The 17,496-nt window shown below is 42.3% G+C and overlaps 1 protein-coding gene across 23 annotated transcripts in view; it reads left to right on the top strand.

Annotated features, from left to right (window-relative positions):
• MED12L (mediator complex subunit 12L) overlaps positions 1-17,496 on the top strand; it is a 186,417-nt gene that overhangs the window by 22,054 nt on the left and 146,867 nt on the right. For 21 of the 23 annotated variants that reach the window (XR_011142901.1, XR_011142900.1, XR_011142903.1 and 18 more), the window contains exons 2-4: positions 5,883-5,987; positions 7,895-8,086; positions 10,444-10,603. Coding sequence is in view for 14 of the 23 variants with exons in the window: in XM_068954695.1 (XP_068810796.1) it covers positions 5,883-5,987; positions 7,895-8,086; positions 10,444-10,603 (457 nt within the window). In the remaining 9 variants the exon portion in view is untranslated. Of the gene's footprint in view, positions 1-5,882; positions 5,988-7,894; positions 8,087-10,443; positions 10,604-10,931; positions 17,304-17,496 lie in introns of those variants that run through there. The other 2 variants (XM_068954704.1, XM_068954703.1) reach the window with 2 other exon arrangements.

The raw sequence follows: 17,496 nt of genomic DNA, 5'->3' as shown, positions 1-17,496 counted from the left end.
TCTTACTCTTGGTGGTGTCTGTTTATAATGTGGCCAGTATGTCATCTTCCTGATCTCTGCGAGTTTTGTTTTTGCCCGTCTTTGGCCGTTCTGTATGGCTAATCCTTGTTTGCACGCTTGAAATTGCTTATTCAGAATGGATAATTCTCCTAGGACTGTAATAATACGATTCTTCTCTTCCTTATGCAGAACAGTTTGTTTATTAATCTGTAACTGATACAGTATTTTGTACTTTTATTTCTTTTAGGCAGGTAGGTTTTTCTGATCTCATGGTTTGAAACAAACCTAACATTCAGTAGCATAAGCCTAGTTTGAATGGAAGGTCTGTCCCGGAGATGTTATAGCACATGTTAAAAACTTGGACCTTCCTGGCAGGGCGCTTGGGTGTCCAAACTAGCACACGTTGTTCCTCTAACTGCTGTTGCTCTGAGCTGCTAAAAGTAGATGACCTGCCTAAATAAAGAGATGTGAAGCAGAAGATGCAGTATGTGAGATGATCAGAAAGAAATGCGTGAGTTAAGATCTGTTTTGTTGTTTTCCTCAGTTTAATATGAACTACATCTAAATTTATCTTCTGAAGGAAATCTTTGAGATTAGGGAGAAAAAAGAACACATGCTAAAAATCCCCGGTTCTGATCATTGAGTAGTGTTAAGTATAGCTCCATGCGTTGTCTATTTGCTCAGTTAGGTGTCAGAATAAACTGGCCAATTCCTAGTTTTTCAAAACCTTTATGCGTCATTCGCTTTCTGCTTTTGTCATACTGACCTGGTGCTGCAGTAGCCAAGTGTTACTGTGGTGACAAGGAAGTAGGAGAACGCTTAAGTTGAAAGAACTCTTTCCTATTAATTAAAAACAAATTAAGGTGGAATTACACAGTCCAGAGCGCCTAACAATAATCCCCCAGCGTTTGCTTATAATAGTTGATTTGTTTGTTCTCTGTCTAGATTTGAATGCCCTGATTAAAGCAGGCCAGGTAAGTGCTAGCATCGTAAAGATGGACTCCTGTGGACGTGCTTTGCAGGCGTCGCAACTGCAATGGAGTGAAGTAACGGACGCAGGTTTAAGTTGGGGTCTGACTTCTTGCAGAGATGGGAGCCGAAGTTGCTCAGCTCCTGCGAACGTTGTCTTCAACTTGCTAGGATTTGTTTCTGCAAAAGTATCTGTACATGTGTTCACAATACTGAACAAATAACGTGCTGCAATTATATAGATGGGTTTTAAATGTCCTATGTGAAACAATTGATTTGTGAAACTAATTAACACAACTGGGGCCTGGATATTCACCTGGCTATTTAAACTTGCGAAAGGATTTTAAAGCTTGATTGGGCTCACTTGGGGCCCTGCTTGACATTTTGAAAGGAAGCTTGACAGCCCTGCAGGAACCTGCAGGACCACGCGCTGCGTTGCAGAGTGCATCACTTGGTAAGTGGCGGCAGCGCTCCTGTGCTTGTCACCAGGAAAGGACTTGCAAATCGAGCCAAGTGACAGCCTTCTTATCCCTGGTGCATTTAGTATTGCACAGCTTAGCTCTGCTGGTGGTGTTACTTGTTTGTCTGGGATGCTTTTTACTCTGCTGGGACAGCTGTGCTCATAGAAAGGACCCTGAGCCCTTAATGGAGCTGGCATAGGTGTGACTTAATTAGTACTCCTGTGAGCATCCACCTAAACCTCTTACTGCCTCTTTATTTGTAAAGGGATCTCTACATGGTGTTTTCACAGATGACATGCTTTGTCTCTTAATTTTTATTTCTAGATGGTATTTGGTTACATGTATGCAAGTGTTTGAATTCAGTGAGCATGGTGGACTGGCTGTAGTAACAATGGCCTGTCATGGGGCTGACGTTAGTCTCTATACTTGTGGGGAAATGTTTAACGTGGCCGTGTAAACTGGAGAAATTAAACTGTTTCCATTAGGTTAAGCAATTTCACAAGTGACATTTCAAATTTACTCCAAATTTTCTCTGAATTTAGTTAAGCTCTACATTTAAAATTTCTTTGTCTGAACTACTCCTGGAGGCAGGGAGAAATCTGAGCTAATAATCTGAGCCAAACAAAACCAAAACACTGTTGTGTTTGTATTGTCGGTCCATCCATCCTTGTTCCTACAGTGATGGTAGATAGAGTAGTACAACATATGGTTCGTAGTTATTTGCAATACAATGATATCTAGACAGCTTTTTTTTTTTTTTTCCAAAAGGAAATTTAAAGATAAAAGTGAGGTCATCTGTGGAAACGGCACTAATAGTAACAGATATCTCCATCTGTTTGCCCCTTACCTTTTATTTATTTACCTATAATCCATTAGATCAGTTTCACCTCTCCCTTCATCTGTGTTTTCATAGCTGTCTTGGGGCTAGTGTGGGTGGAGGAGTGTTCCAGCACTTCTGGGTGATTTCATTGAAAATTTAAATGAGACTCGCTAACTTCATAAATCCCAGAGAGCTTAGAGTTCTCCTCAATACCATACTGTTTTTTGTATTATTCCAAAACTTTGCGGAAATGCTAAAAAAGCAACACGCTTTGCAAAGCAGAGGCGAATAAACCAAACTGGAAGTTTCTAGGTCACTGTTTTTGGGAGGGCATGTTGTCCAAAACTAGTAATAAAATCTTCTAGTAAAGTTATGCAACTCTTACAGTTATTAGTTTTTAAAATACATCTTTTTTCTGTCAAAGAACTTATTTACTTTCTGAAGCTTAAGATGTGAACGGCCTGTTAGATCATCAAATTAATCTCATGTTTACTCCAGATATCGCTGGTGTTTCTTGACAGATTGGTCACCCAATTTTAATTGTGCGGACAAAGAGCGAGCCTCAGATGCATTTGGTGTGCAAAGCAATGTTTTCTTAGACTTTCTTAGTCCAAGGACCAGGTAATCCTCTTTCTGTAAATTATATAATCCAGGGATCACCTCAAAGTCTTCCTGCAGTGGTTTTCATTTCCAGCCAGACATAGCTCTTCACTTTATTTTCTCTTATTTTATTTACTTGCTTGCGTGGTGGTCACTTTTTGTTTTCATAGGTTATTTCATGGTCATCTTGGGATTGTTCCAATATCTTACCTCCTACCAGTAGTCCGTGGACCACAGGTTGAGCTTGTGTAAAGTGCCTTCAGTGGTAAGTTACTGAGGGAGATCTGTGCCTTTTGTTCACAGACAGATTCAGAGAAAAACCCAGGGTTCCCATCCATTTGGCCTTGGTAAACCTCAGTCTGACAATCGTGTGACCTTGAGAGCGTGAGTAAACTGTGCAGCCTCTGTGGAAGAGGAGGAGTGGGAAGGATGGAGTGAAAGTGGGACTTGCCTAGTGGGTTACGTGCTGTGTGTGTGAAGACTTGGGTATGTGTCTGCACCGAGTGCTGCTGACCCCTGGGTATTTCCCATTTTCCTGCTGCAGAAACATGAACCAGCTAAGCTTGCTTAAGTACTGGTATGCGGCAAAGTGAGGGTGTATTGATAGTGTGGTAAGAGATTAGTAATACTTCCACTGCAAAAGTAACTTCAGAGGAAGCGGGCTGAGCTGCAACAGGGACAAATGTTTAATTAAAATTGAATCTTCTAAAAATCTTCTGTTATTACAGCAGGTAGTGTCAAATGGTAGTTGTTGGGCCACAAACTGATTAGTAGCGTTTTAAATTTTGACAAAACAAAGATGCAGAAGAGTTTTTATCGTGTTGTAACACAGGAACTGCTTACACTCTAACTTTTGATGTGAGGTTGTGTGATATGTACCTGCTGCGTGTGTGTCATGCCGTGAATGTGACTTGCAGCAGCTCCCTTGAGTGTGAGATTTGTACGTTGCATGCTTGCTGGTGTGGTTTCTCTCTCTCTTTCTGCTTTTACGACCCGTGGTGCTAGGCAGAGCTCAGCAGCCTCGGCACAGGCATTGCACAGTGTGAAAGAGGCTGTGTCACCTTGTGCTGCCCACGTGCAGGCGAGCCCTTCCGAGGGGTGACAGCTCGGTGTGAGGACGCAGCTCTGAGCAGTGCGTGGGCCTGCTCGGAGCGAGCCGCACGTCTCCAGTGCGATCTCGCCTTTGCTCCCGCAGCTGCGCTGCCTCCTTCCCCATGTGCCCGGGATCACTGAGTGGTGCCTTCTGGCAGTTTTCCTGTTCCTAATGCCTGGGTAACAGGGTTTCCAGCTGTGGGAATCTTTCCTACTGGCAGTCCAAGATGCTCTCAGGTTCACTGTTTATTTCTTTTCCCTTTGCTCCCCCTTTCCAATTGCAATGCAAGGTATGATTTTAGTTCATTTTTTGACTCTGACCCCCTAATCAGACCTGTGGTGCTTACAGTGCTGTGTTGGGGCTGGGGTGCAACCTGTGCTCTTTACCACCGTTCAGTTTCGTTTGTTCTCATGTTGCCTTGCTTTATGGTCTGCTGCCCCAGCAAGGGCCTGTAAAGATGAAGGAAAGAGGATAAGCTTTTTACCAGGTCAGTTGGTAGTTTTGCATTAGACAGCTGAAAATTTAAGGTCCTGAGCGCGTCCTCTGAGACATGGCCACTGTAAAACCTACAAATGCTTTCAGAAAATATACAGCCACTGATCATTGCAGGAAGCATGCTGCTTCTTGGAACAAGAAATAGTTGGGGAAAGAACCAAGCAATTGCATGTCTTACAGCTTGTGAAAGAGAAGGTGTGAATGTAAATATTTAACACAATTGCGTGGCCTCTAACGAGCTGGTATATAGCCCCTTAATTCTAGATTTTTTTAAAGTATGTTTATTTCAATGCTATTTTAGCCTGTCTTTTTTTTTTTTTATTCTTTTCCTTTTTTTGCCTTAGGAAGAGGCATATAACTTGGAATGCGTTCTGCAAAAAGAATCTGGAGGATACTTGTTTCTACTGTATTGTGTGCTTTCAGTGGTTACATGATGTGAAAAGGGTACCCCTAGCTCCTGTCAGTGACCAGGCACCTGTACAAGCAGTGCTATGAAGCGATGGTATTAAAAAAAGCTCCCAGTCTCGGTTATAGATGTCTATCTCTTAATTCAGTTTCACAGATAAGTGGATTCTGTGCAATGTACCTTCTCCCATGGAGACTATGTGCTTGTGAGCCCAGCTGTGCTGTAGTATCTGGAATTGCATCTCTTCCCCACGTCGGCTGCCGGTGTCCCCTTCGCCATGCGGGGACAGGGCACAGGATGTGCAATGGCCATCTGCAGCAGAGTGGTGCAGTTTGTTTCAGTGAGCTCAGTTCATGTGTTTAAAAATGGCTGGAAAACTTAGATCCCTGTGAACAAAGTGAAAAGTGTGTTAGTGGACAGCAAAAAATCTGGATAGACTTTGTTTTCATCAACGCCGTTCACTTTCAAAAGTGCTCCTGCTATTCTGCTGCTGATGAGTCCTGCAAGTGTGGTCATGTGCCAATGTTGGTGATGGGTGCTGGAAATGAGAGCGACCTTTTCTCTGTGATGTGGTGTGTTTTGGGAAAAGAACATACGTGAACACGTTTACCCAGAAACGCGGTCCCTGCCCTGGGCAGGTCTGCCTGCACACTGGCCTCTCGAGGAGACAACGTGCCGGGGAGTCCTGGAGAGCAGCAGGAAGGTTGGGGTGGGCACAGGCCACCAGTGGGGCACGAGTTCCCTCAGGCCGTGGACAAGTCTATGTCCTCAGACCCGGGTGCCTGCCGCTGGCCTCCCTGTTGGGTCGTGGCCTCAAAGTCTGTGGTGGAGGAGCACCCTTAGCAGTGGAGAGGAGGAGGGGTACTTCATTGCCCTTTGCCGAAATCCTGTGAATGTACAGAGCGTTTCAGTGATTGTTCAGGAGTGCAGGGTGTCATACTAACAAATATACATTTTTTTAACAGAAATATGTTTCTCAGAGTAATGTGGCTTCTTAAATTGTCACTTCATTTTTTGCACTTAAATCACTCTTTGCAGGATGAACTTACTGCGGTGAACGTAAAGCAAGGCTTCAGCAATCAACCTGCTTTCTCTGGAGATGAGCATGGATCTGCTAGAAACATTGTCATTAATGCCTCAAAGGTAAGACAGGACTTGTCAGTCTGAGGGTACTCAAATCAGTATCAATTTCCTTTTCTCCATGAGGACAACTTCTGGTGAGGTGGAGACGGTTGTACTTTGTTGTTGGCTGCTTTGCTTTCTAGTTGTAAGTCTTCCTCTTAAAGCTAATTCTAGAACTAATATAAGAATGTTGACCCATCTCTGGCTAGTGCCATCCAGCTTCAGAGGAAAGCATGGATACTGGGAACTAAACTTAATGGAGCTTGCACACTTCACTGTTAGAAGAGAGACTAATTTTTGCTCCTGTTCTTTTATTTGCTTCCCCTACAAAGACAGTAGTGACTACTTCCTGGAAGTCCCTGGTGTTTACAGATCTTTAACTTGCTTTGGTCTTGCATCTGTTTCATCGGGTTGCTTTCTACTAGGAGAAACCAGTCACTGCTTTGTCCAGTTCTATTGGAAATATATTCTTGGATTTTTTTTTTTTTTTTAGGGGAAACTTGGCTTTCCTGTGGTGTATGGTTTGTTTTTTTCGTTTGTTTTTGTGGGTTTTTTTGGGGAGCCAAAGTAGTGCAAGATGCAAAAGACTGCTAGAAGTCACTAAAATATTAGCTACCATCCTCCAAATTGAAAACTATAGCTGTTGAAGGGAAGAAAAATTATTTGAGGGATCTACTTAGATTCTTCTTCTGTCTTTTTTTTTTTTTTTTTTTCTTTTGGGAAAATAGGAAGAAACAGTTTTGGGAGAGAAAGAAATTTATCAAAACTTTTTTAGATGAAGTAATCTATTGTTTAACTTTTTGAATGTATAACTTTTTATGACTTATTGGAAAAATGTGAATTTATTTTCAGTGATGTTTTCTATTTTAGCAAAGCATAAATCTGAAATGAGAATGAGATGTACAAGTTAATGATACAGTTACTGTTGTTGAAATGTTAAAAGCTTTTCTGTTGCATTCTTCTGATTTTTGCTTTCCAGAACTATCACCTGCTGACATTTTCTTGCTTATGTTTTAATTACTTTGTTTTGACTATTATTGTACAGTGAAAAAGAGCATAACTATTTGAAAATGACAAGTTATAAAATAATGACAAGGAAGTGCTTATAGTTATTTCAACGATTTAAGTGTAGAATTATCAAAGTAAGTTCAGTATCTCTTAACGTTTGATGAATTTTAAAATTAGCCAACTATGCATATTTTAATTAGAAAATCAGCCATTTTATTCTTACTGACAGGCCTAAAAAGTAATTTATGCTTTAGTAATTTTGATATATAAATAAAACTTATATTAGGCTCTCTTCTGCTGTTTTGGGATTGAAAGTGCTGGGGAAGCAAATCTTACAACATTTTTCTGAAGATATCAAGTAGTAGCATAAGTGCTTTCAGTGGAATCAAAGCACTATTTGCTTATCCAGAACTTTGAAGTTGTGCCTGCTGTAACTGTTGGTGGAAAGGCAATGCATGCAGTTCTTGTGACAGTGTAGTTGGGGTCTAAACAGAAGTGAAAAATGTGTATATGCACTTGATGATATGATAAAACATTGAAAGAGAAATGTTCCAAGCTACTCCTGGATTATACTGAATGGGGGCCTAAACCTGAGAGACTTGTCTACTGGAGCAATGGGACTCTGGGGACTTGCGCTGAAATCACTGTAAGTAAGTGCATCTCTGCTGTCTCTGAGGCCTGCTCTTCACTTTGGGTTGGTTTTGCTGACCTGCAGCTTCTGTAGTGATAATGCAGTAATGTTGCACTGATGCTTAGCTTCAGAAATCTCTATCTTTTGGCTACAGAGAATTAATCTTATTAAACCGGTAGCCTCGACGAGAGCGATGACTACATCTATTCAGATGGAAATCCTTTGTGGATTAATGTACAATAGATGATTGCTTACTGGGTTGTCATATGTGTTTTGCTTTTTCCACCAGATTGGCGCTTACTTTAGCAGCATATTAGCGGAAAAGCTAAAACTTAACACTTTCCAGGACACAGGAAAGAAGAAGCCACAAGTAAATGCCAAAGACAACTACTGGCTGGTTACTGCTCGGTCTCAGAGTGCAATTCACAACTGGTTCACAGATTTAGCTGGAAATAAACCACTGACCATTTTAGCAAAAAAGGTATAAAAACACTCCTCCTCTTTCTTGGGTTTTGGATTGTACTGGATTGGGCTAAGAGTAGGGCAATATTCATGAATATCAAGTTAAATGGCTAGAGCTTAACTATATCTGTTAAAAAGTATAAATGCTTACATAAAGCATGCATATACATATATATATATATATATATATATAAAAGATATATATAAATATAAAATGTTAGTGCTCAAAGTAGCTTCTTGAAAATCAAAAGTGGTATGATAGATATACAGATAGAAACCAAACAACTACATATAAATGAAATGTGGCTGTTGGGAATGCACCTTTTCACTGAGGTTAGGATAATGGTTAACTTATAAGACTTCAATTAGACCTCCTGTGAAATAATGAGATTTTGTCATTAACTTTAAAAAGAACAGCATTAACCTCTTAAGACTGTATTTCTTGTCCTCGCGTTCTGCCATTCCTCATAAAAGGTTAGATTCAGAAATTTAATCTGAACCTGGGGATCCTAAATACATGTGCTTATACTGGTGGTGAGGTGTAAGCGATTTTTAGAGTTGGTTTGGGCTTAAAAAAAGCAACCAACAATGCCTCTTCCTCCCTCAACCCCAAAGGCCTAAGCCCTGTGAAAGCTGTAGCCTGCTGACGCTGAGGAGGGATGCCCAGGCAGCTAACGCTGCCTCCTGCACGAGGCACTGTGGAACTGGGACCTGCTGCAGTCCCTTCTTAGCTGTTCCCTTTCTTGTGCTGGAGGTGGATGGTGCTGGAGGCAGTGGCTGCCACCCAGCACATTGTCTGTCCGCAAGGGTGCTACCTGCGCAAAGTGGAGTTGAGTGGTAAAAGGGTCTCTTAAACAGATGTATTTCAGCTTAGGTGCATTTAACTTACAGATAGCCAGATCCTCTGCCTGCACACTTCACTTCAAGGGTCTCTTTCACAAACAAATGTTCTATTTCACAGAAATGTCCATATCTGACTAGGAAATAGTTGGAAGCTGATGCATTCTCAAGAGAACCAACACGTTAACTCCAACCCCTTGCGTATTCTTCACATTTAAATCTGTTTGACTTTGATATCTATTGTTAATAGTCTTTAATAAACACTCTTACTACTCACCTTCTGGTTTAAATTTCCAGTTAAGGAGATGAATTCATGCTGTTTTGTGGCAGTCTTTATATAACTGGAAAAGTCCATTTTGAACTAACTTTTGAGGTACTGCATGCTATCAGTTAAGAATAGCAGTACAAGATAAAAGTTCATGTGGTCATTAAAATTCATCCAAGGAGGAGTCTAGAACACAGTAACAAAGCTGCTGCAATGCATGCCTTTCCTTCCTGAAGCTTTGCATGAGCAGCTCATCTTCCAGTGATCTGTGAGTTACTGTGTGTACGAATTAAACTTAAACAGGGAACTTTTGTTCCAAAACTAGTGACTACAAATGGTCTTGGGCCAAAATAACAGAAGGTACAAGTTTCACCAGTTTTGGTCTGTGGCCCTGCAATCAGTGAAGAGCATCCACTGTTTTGCCACCAGTGGAGCCACCTGCAACACTGATTAAACAGTCTTTGCTTTGGCTAACATGTCACCAGCTAAAGCTTTCCCTGACTTTCTTAAAGGCTGACTTTATAAATAGAGCACTGGAGGGATTTCTTTGATTATTTATACTTTTTAAAAAATAGCTGGGCTTATGGAACTGCTGATGACAGTACATAAGCATGTTAAGAGCAGTGTAAAACTTGTACCGTGGGGCCTCTAAACTGACCACTGAGGAATGTTACAGAAAAGAGATCCTGTCAGTGCCTTGTTTGCTGCTCTCTTCATTGCTGGTTTCAATGATGGAAACCTCATCTCCAGGCTGTTAGAGAGGTCAAATATGCTGTGGAGGGATGATCACAGCTGTGCCGGCAGTGTTATCTGGCCAGCCTGAAACTGCCTGAGTGCTCCAGGCATTAAGGACACTTGTGAACCTGGGGCACCAAGAAAACCTACAGGATCTGTGTCATTGAACCCTTAACCCAGACCTCGACACATTGTGCTTTTCCAGAGGTTCTGGGGATCAGCCTGCAGGATGCTTTCTGCACTTGGATGTGTTTGGCTCTATCAAGAGGTTTGCGAGTGGCTATGTAGGCATCCGAGCTGGGGATCCTGGTGTAATGAGGGGGAAGTATGGGGTGATGTCTCTGTTTTGTCAAGTCTGTCTGTATTTTTACACGCATAGACAGTAGGGAGTTGTCGGTGTAGTGGTTTCCTGTGTTGATGGAGAGGTCTGCCACTGCCCAGGTAGTTAAGAACTGAGCAAAGGAGCCGGAGGCAACCTACAGGTGTCAGGTGCTGTTGGCACTGTGCGCTCTAACTTGCTTCCTCTTTTGTTTCAGGTTCCTATTCTCAGTAAAAAAGAAGATGTTTTTGCTTACTTAGCAAAATATTCTGTGCCGCTGCTACGAGCAGCATGGCTGATCAAGATGACATGTGCCTACTACGCTGCTATTTCTGAAGCTAAAATCAAGAAACGCCAGGCTACCGATCCAAATATCGGTAAATAGCTCAAATGTCTAAACGCACAGAAACAGCTGAAGGGGTCTGCTGCATTCATTCATGGCTTTCATGTTTTGAAGTGTCCAGCGAGGAGTCTTTGTAGTGGGAAGGGGGAAGAAAATGTTTTAATCTGTTTATCTTTGTACTCTTTGACATACGTTTCTAAGAGCCAGGCAGTACAAATACTGCCGTGTTGAACCTGTTCTCCTCCCAGCTGATTCCTCCCTAAATCTCCAGGTGCTGTATCTGAGGAGCTGACTTTGCTGTGTCTTAGACACCAACACCCGTCTCTGTGGGGTTGGCAGGAGTGGCAAACAGTATGCTAAGATAAGTGTTACCCGGGAGTGAACTGAACTGCTAAGATGGAAAGCTTGAAATGAAATGTGAATTTCAAGCGTATTTATTTGAACATAGGTGGCAATGTGTTTATTTTAAGTACTAGTGTTAAATGATTCTTTCTGGCACGAAGCAAGCAGGCCAAGCAATGAACACCTCTAAAGGACTGAAAGTACTGTAACTGTTACCAGAGTTGTGGTTTTAGTCTCACAATTTACATACACTATATACACTTCTTCAATTATCTGGAATTAATTTTTTGCTTGTTTGGGCCTCAAGATAACTTTGCTTAGAACAGACAATTTCACTACTGTTTCTCACAGTGGTACAGAGATGTTGCTAAACTTCTGCTTGTTCCAGTCCACCTATTCTGTTGTTTTTTTCAAAACTTGCTTTGTTTTTTTATTTGTAGGCTTGCAACACTCATTTTCACTTTGAGCTCCAAACTAAGGCCCCAAAAGTGTATTTTGCATTTTCTAGCAAAAATGTAATGTTTGTTCCTTGATTATAGTTTTCAAATTATTTTTAAAAATTACAATGTACAAAAGAGAATTGCCTGTTTGCTTGTGTAGCTTTACTTCAGCCCCGTGCATGTTTTAGAGTGGTTGAGTACTCAATTGCATGAATCCTCAGCTGGCTGTTCCCTCTCCTGCAAAGGCCATAACAATTCATGTGGTGGGTGGTAGCACTTCTGCTGTGCTTAGTGCACAGGCAACTCTTACGGTCACTCTTGCCTCTGTTCTTAGGATATTTTCATTTTTGCCAAGATAAAATACTCTTTGTTTTCATGTAGCTGTCTGCTGTGTCTAGGCTGCCCGCTTAGTGCAACTCTTAAACTGAAGAGGATGAAAGCTATTTTTTGTTAGACTTTCAGTAGCTGTGCACCAGCCTGGTGGTAATGAGAGTTCAGCTTTGCAGGCAGGATATAGAATACAACAATTGCGTTTTTGTAATTCAGTATTTTGTCTGTTACATGTGTGGCATATATATACCCCATGGTATTTTGGCATTACAAAGGCTTTTGCACAGGGGATGCAGGGGAGACGGTGCAAAGTACAAAGCTTTATTTGTGGGTCTGTAGCTGATGGCAGACATCAGCTTTGTTTTCTTCCCTGGGGTAACCCTAAAGGGAGAAGAGAGAGGAAGGGGAAAGGGAGACTTCTCTCCTGTGGCCACCCAGCAGAGCAGCAACAGGTCTCTGATGAGTGTTTTTCCCAGTGCAAAGGTGGTGATGGGTGTGGATAAAGATGATTTCCGCCATAATTTTTTCTAGTCCTATGCACTTCTCACTGGGAGCCCTCCAAACTCCCTGGTGGTTGCTCTTGGCTGTGATACTGTTGGTTGGTTGGAGGGTGCTTAATCAGGCATGTGTTGCATGCTGACTGGTCGTTAAGCTTTGTACAGGCTTGTGATTGAGTAATACTTACTGGGTATTTGAGTGACAATTGTCTGTACTGTTATAGAAAAAATCTTGTGTTTACAACTTGTTTATAAAACTAAAACTACAAAACCAGGTGTAGGAGAAGTTGGGAAAAGAAGGGGTGAGTCTCGCAGTGGTGGCAGTGGCCCCCCACCTGAACCTGTGAGAAAGCAGTGTTGAGGTGCAGGTGCCAGGGCAGGCGGTAGCAGCATGGGAGCAGCGGTGGGAACCCTGCCAGGGTGGCCCGCGTGGGAGGGCGCAGAGCTGGGGCAAGAGGGCTGCAGGATCACAGCTTGGGAGGCCCGGGCGCTGTGCTGGCCAGGGCACCGAAGGCATTGTGCAATGAGGCTCTGCTGCTGATGCTTTATGACCAGTGTAACCGACTGATATATGCTTATTTATTCTAGCTGTTGTTCACTAGTACAACTTCTTTAACATCATGTTGATAAGTCTTGTTTGTTGCATAAACATGTTTTCTTTAGCTCAGTCATTGTTCTCTCTGAGTATCTCCTGGGAGGGGGAATCAGACTGTAATTTTTTTAGTAAACACTCAACACTGAGAAGTGTCCCTGGTAACCCCGCTCTAGAGAGCGATCTTTTATGTTAACCCATTGTAGCTGACAGCAAGGCTGAAGTGCGTGTGGGATGAGATGAGTCTTGAATTTGCATGCATATCTTGTTTGACTGAAAATCGCGTCTTTGGAGGACTGCCTGCTGAGGGATCATAAATATTTGAGTTAAAAGTAATTATCAGAATATTCTGCCAGCCCACGTTTCCTTCGAGAGCCTTAATTTTATCCGACTCTCTGCTGAACACAGCAAGTGCTGGATACAGCTAGAGGGTAGGTGTACACCATCAAATTGCCCCTCAGCTCCAGTCTAAGAACTAGCTCCACATCACAGAGGGTTTGGGTGGAGGCTGATGAAACTGCAGGACTTCTCAGAGCTGGACTGACGTGCCACTGGCTGGATGTTTTGTCAAGGAAAATGGAGGTCCTTGTATCTGTCACCTGAATTCACTTGGAAATTTCTTGCAGATTTTCTTAGGTTTTAAAACCTGACTTGTACTTGGAAAATGATACAAAGCTCTTAGTTACACTAAGGTTTTTAAGGGGTTTTGCAGCATGTGGTGGTTTGCCTACAGAGTGAACTAAATGCTCTGATCTTTTTATTACAACATGAGTTGTCATGGTGAGGATGAGAGTCTGAATCTTTTTCGGATTTAACAGTTATTTTAGATTTTTTAGATTAGATGGCAGAGTGTGAGCTTAGTTTAAACAATTGTGTAACTTTTGACCTCGTAGTACCTCTGTGCCTCTTATTGCTGATGTCAGTAGGCAGCATGTTAGCCGTGTGTCCTCGGAGCAATAGGATGAGCTGCACTGGCATGACTTCCAGTTAATAATCCTCATTTGGAAGTCCTGGTATGAAGGCAGTCATGAAAGAAAAGCAGGTCAGCTGGAATAGCACTGTCTATAGTAATGGGTAGGTGTGGGGAACAAAGCACATATTTGTGTCTGTGAAACAAACGAGGTAAGAATTTAGTCTGATCTCTTATGGGTTTGACAGTCCTGGGTTTTCCATCTTATTTTCAAGAACAAGCTTTGGGACAGTGGCATCAGGATAGGGAAATGGATTCAACTCGGTTGCCAACCCTGCCGTGTTATCCTATGTTATCTTTTTTAAGAACCCTGTCAAAATTATTTCGAGGTATGGCTCTTTGTGTTTTGTGATTTTATCGGTGATATGGTGAACCTGTTAAGGTGAACATTCCTTGAGATACTGTAATAAATGTTAGAGAAGGGTGTGTGCCGAGATCTTCTAACCTTGGGTTTGACATCTGGAAATGTTTGGATTGCGTGTGCTGGGCTCAGCGAGGATATTAGGGTTTGATGTTCTGTAGTGTGCTCAAACGGCAGTGACTAAAATAAGAAGGTGTCCTGCCGGTGGCAGGTGACAGAGTGCGAGGGGAAGGCAGAGAGGTTTGGCGGTGAGGAAAAGAAACAACAGCTGCCCAGAATATCAAGTCAGGTTGATGCCTCCATTCTCATATTAAATCTAGGAGGCCATGCTCTGATTAGCTTAGCTGTAGTGAGGTCAGTGCTGTTTTGGTGGGATGTTAGCATAGGTCTCTACTCTTTTTCCCGGTGTAGGAGAAACTCCATCTCAATTGAGCAGTTCTGTAACTCCTTAGGACTGGATGGCTTGCTCTTTTTTTTTTTTTTTTCCTCTCAACTTCCCGTTCTGTCTTTAGCTCAACTCATCCCTTGTACTAACGGATGCCGAAACCGGCCCTCTTTTTTCCCCTCTCTTTTTCTTGCATAAAACTGCAAGAATTGGGGTCTTTGCAGCAACTTGTCTTTCCTGATAAGTTGGTCTAGATCTAGTGCACCCTGGCTAGGAGTAGTAGCTCTTTAAAATAAGAGTAGATTATGTTTACTGGGAAGGTGAGAGGTGATGATGTGTGTAGGGGAAGCAGGTGGGTAGCCCTGCTCACGTCTGCTTTTGACCTCTGCTTCGGAACGAAAACAAACAAAGCCGGTAAGAGTACGTGGGGGTCAAGGTGCCCGTGACTTTTGTCGCTGAGAACTTTGAAGTAGGTTTCTGAGTCTGCCAAATGTAATGCTGAAGGTTATACTGTCTGTCCAAACTTCCTATTTTGCAAAAGTTATTTGGAGTTTTTTGAGAAGTAATTTGCTGCACGTTTTGAGAACTGCCGAAGGCTACTCAGTAATGTTTCTGCTCTGGGCCCTACGTATTGAGAATCGTTCATTTTCCGTGGTTTCTAGCTCACTTGCACAGCAATATTGGTAATTACTTTGAGAAAATTATTCTTTCATAGTGTGACGTGAACAAGATGTGAAGTAGTGGATTTGCAGTTGTTTCTGCAAAACTGAGTGAATGTTGAAGTAAATGTTTATGTAATGTAGTCAAACAGCTATATGAAAGCGCCAAAACCCTTAGCTTCATACAGAAATGTCAGGGGATTTGGAATGAAAAGCATTCCACGTATATTCTGTACGTGTTGACAGAACTACCCGTCACAAATTCAGTGGGGAGAAAAAAGAATGAACAAACTAGCTTAAATCTGGGGTGGGTAGCAAGCAATGAAAATAGTTGTGTTTGAGAGGTAGTCCCTGTAGCTCCGACAGTGAACAGGCTTAGGTTGTCAAAGCAGTTGCGTTATGTATTCATAAAAGAACGTGCTCTTCTAAAATGTGCTGCGTGCTGATTAAACACAGTTCTGACAGATGCTTATCTCTTGTGAGATATTAGCAAATATTCTCGGTTGTTCCAGTTATACTGTTAAGAGAATGCTCTCCTTGCAATTCCTCCTTTCCCAAAGCTCCCTCTAGATAATCGTCTCCCATTAAGTCAGCTCTGAGCCGTGCTACCTTTGACGTGTGCTGCCTGGAGGAAAGCCTGTCGAGAAGCAGGCTGGCTAATGCACGCCTGAGGCTGCTGCTCTTTGTCCCAGGAAGTACACCTGTGGTGCAAAGCGCTGGGGGAGAAGGCTTTGTCTTGCAGTGGAGGTGCGCCGCCCTCCCATCATATTCATGTCTCTGCAGCGTAAATGGTGATTACAGCTGTATTCAGTGGTGCTGCTCTGACTGTGCTGCTCTGCAGTTCACTGCGTTGATTTCCCTCACGCTCAATTTCAGATTGAAAATAATCCGCGAAGGATTAGGTCACTTCAGCTGGAATCGCTTTACACAAGCTTTGCATTTGCAGTGTGGAGATATGGGTAATTTGTAGTCCCAGAAAGCTTCCTGAAAATAAGATGACCCAAGAGTGTGGGTATAATAAAGTGTTTAAAAATATCACTGGAGTAGTTAGATGTGGTTTAAGCCAGACCACAAAAGAATGTCCATATATACATATTTATATAAATTTATATACATACACAATCTTTTTCAGAAAGAGGTTGCAATCAGAGCCATGATTTGATCCATAGATACTGAGCTTGGGGAAACCTGCCGGTTCTGGTCAGCATGATTCTAATGCTCGGAAACTGGGAGGTCATGTGCCGAACCAAGCAGAAAACAGAATTTTCCTCATATTTTTGTGGCCTTAGGCAATATGGCAGAAGTTTTGCTTCTGCCGTTTCTCCTTCTAGGGGAGATGCTGAAAGGAGTAGCTACTTGATTTATTCCTGCCACACCCACGTATACATATTTTCTTCCTGTTCAGTAGCTGTGACACTTGATTCTTTTTGCCTTATTCTCTAACCCGCTGCCTTTTTCAAATGTTGGCTCTGTAGCAGCATTTCTGAATGTATTGCACAGGAAGAGCATCATGTGAAAACTTCATACAGGACCTGACAGTTGTATGCAAATCCTCATTTTCTTAATTTTTAAACTATTTGCTGGTGATGGTTCAGAATTTTACCCTTGATTTTTCTTGCAGGTGAAAGAATAAGTATGGATGCCTCTGTCCTCTCTTCATGTTGCTTCCTTGTCTTTAGATGAAAATGGCCTGACCTCTTGCAGAAGCTCCTGCTATCAGCAGCTGAAACGTAGCAGTGTCTTACTCTTCAGTTGCCTTTGTTGCTATCATCCTAGACGATCCTCAAGACCATGAGTGTTGTGCGTTTTGAAATAAACGTGCTGTTTGAGGGGCATGTTTGTGCATCCCAAAGTATGCTTGGTACAATCCTAGCCATTTTATTACAAAGCAGTGTTTTCTGGAGGCACACCAAATGGATTAATGGGATATTCTTTTTATCAGAGCACATCTCAGGGTTCCTACGGAAAGAGGGTCATTCATAGGTTTAACAAGTGAGGGTAGAGGAATGTCTTTACGTGGTTATGATGCCCTTAAAGCTTTTTTGAGCTAAGTGTCTTTTTCTATTGCATCAGAATTTGGAGAGATGAGAAACTAAGTGTGTTTTGTAGCCATTGGATAGCACCTTTTCACTGTGTACAGACCAAGACTGTCTCTTGGGTGAGTGTGACTCTAGGGGTGAAGGACTGTGGTTCTCAGGTGGCTATGAGCAGAGGTGGCTGGAGAGCATGCAAGCGCTTAACGGGAGAACTACCCGAGCTGATTAGTGCTGAGGCTGGTTAAATCTGACCGAAAGTGTTGATCTGCTGGTAGTTCTTCTAGTTGTGATGTTCATTATTTGAATTCCTGACTT

The sequence above is a fragment of the Struthio camelus genome, chromosome 9, assembly GCF_040807025.1.
Source record: "Struthio camelus isolate bStrCam1 chromosome 9, bStrCam1.hap1, whole genome shotgun sequence".
NCBI classification, from domain to species: Eukaryota; Metazoa; Chordata; class Aves; order Struthioniformes; family Struthionidae; genus Struthio; species Struthio camelus.
Note: the sequence above shows the minus strand (reverse complement) of the source record. Positions and strands in the feature narration are given on the sequence as shown.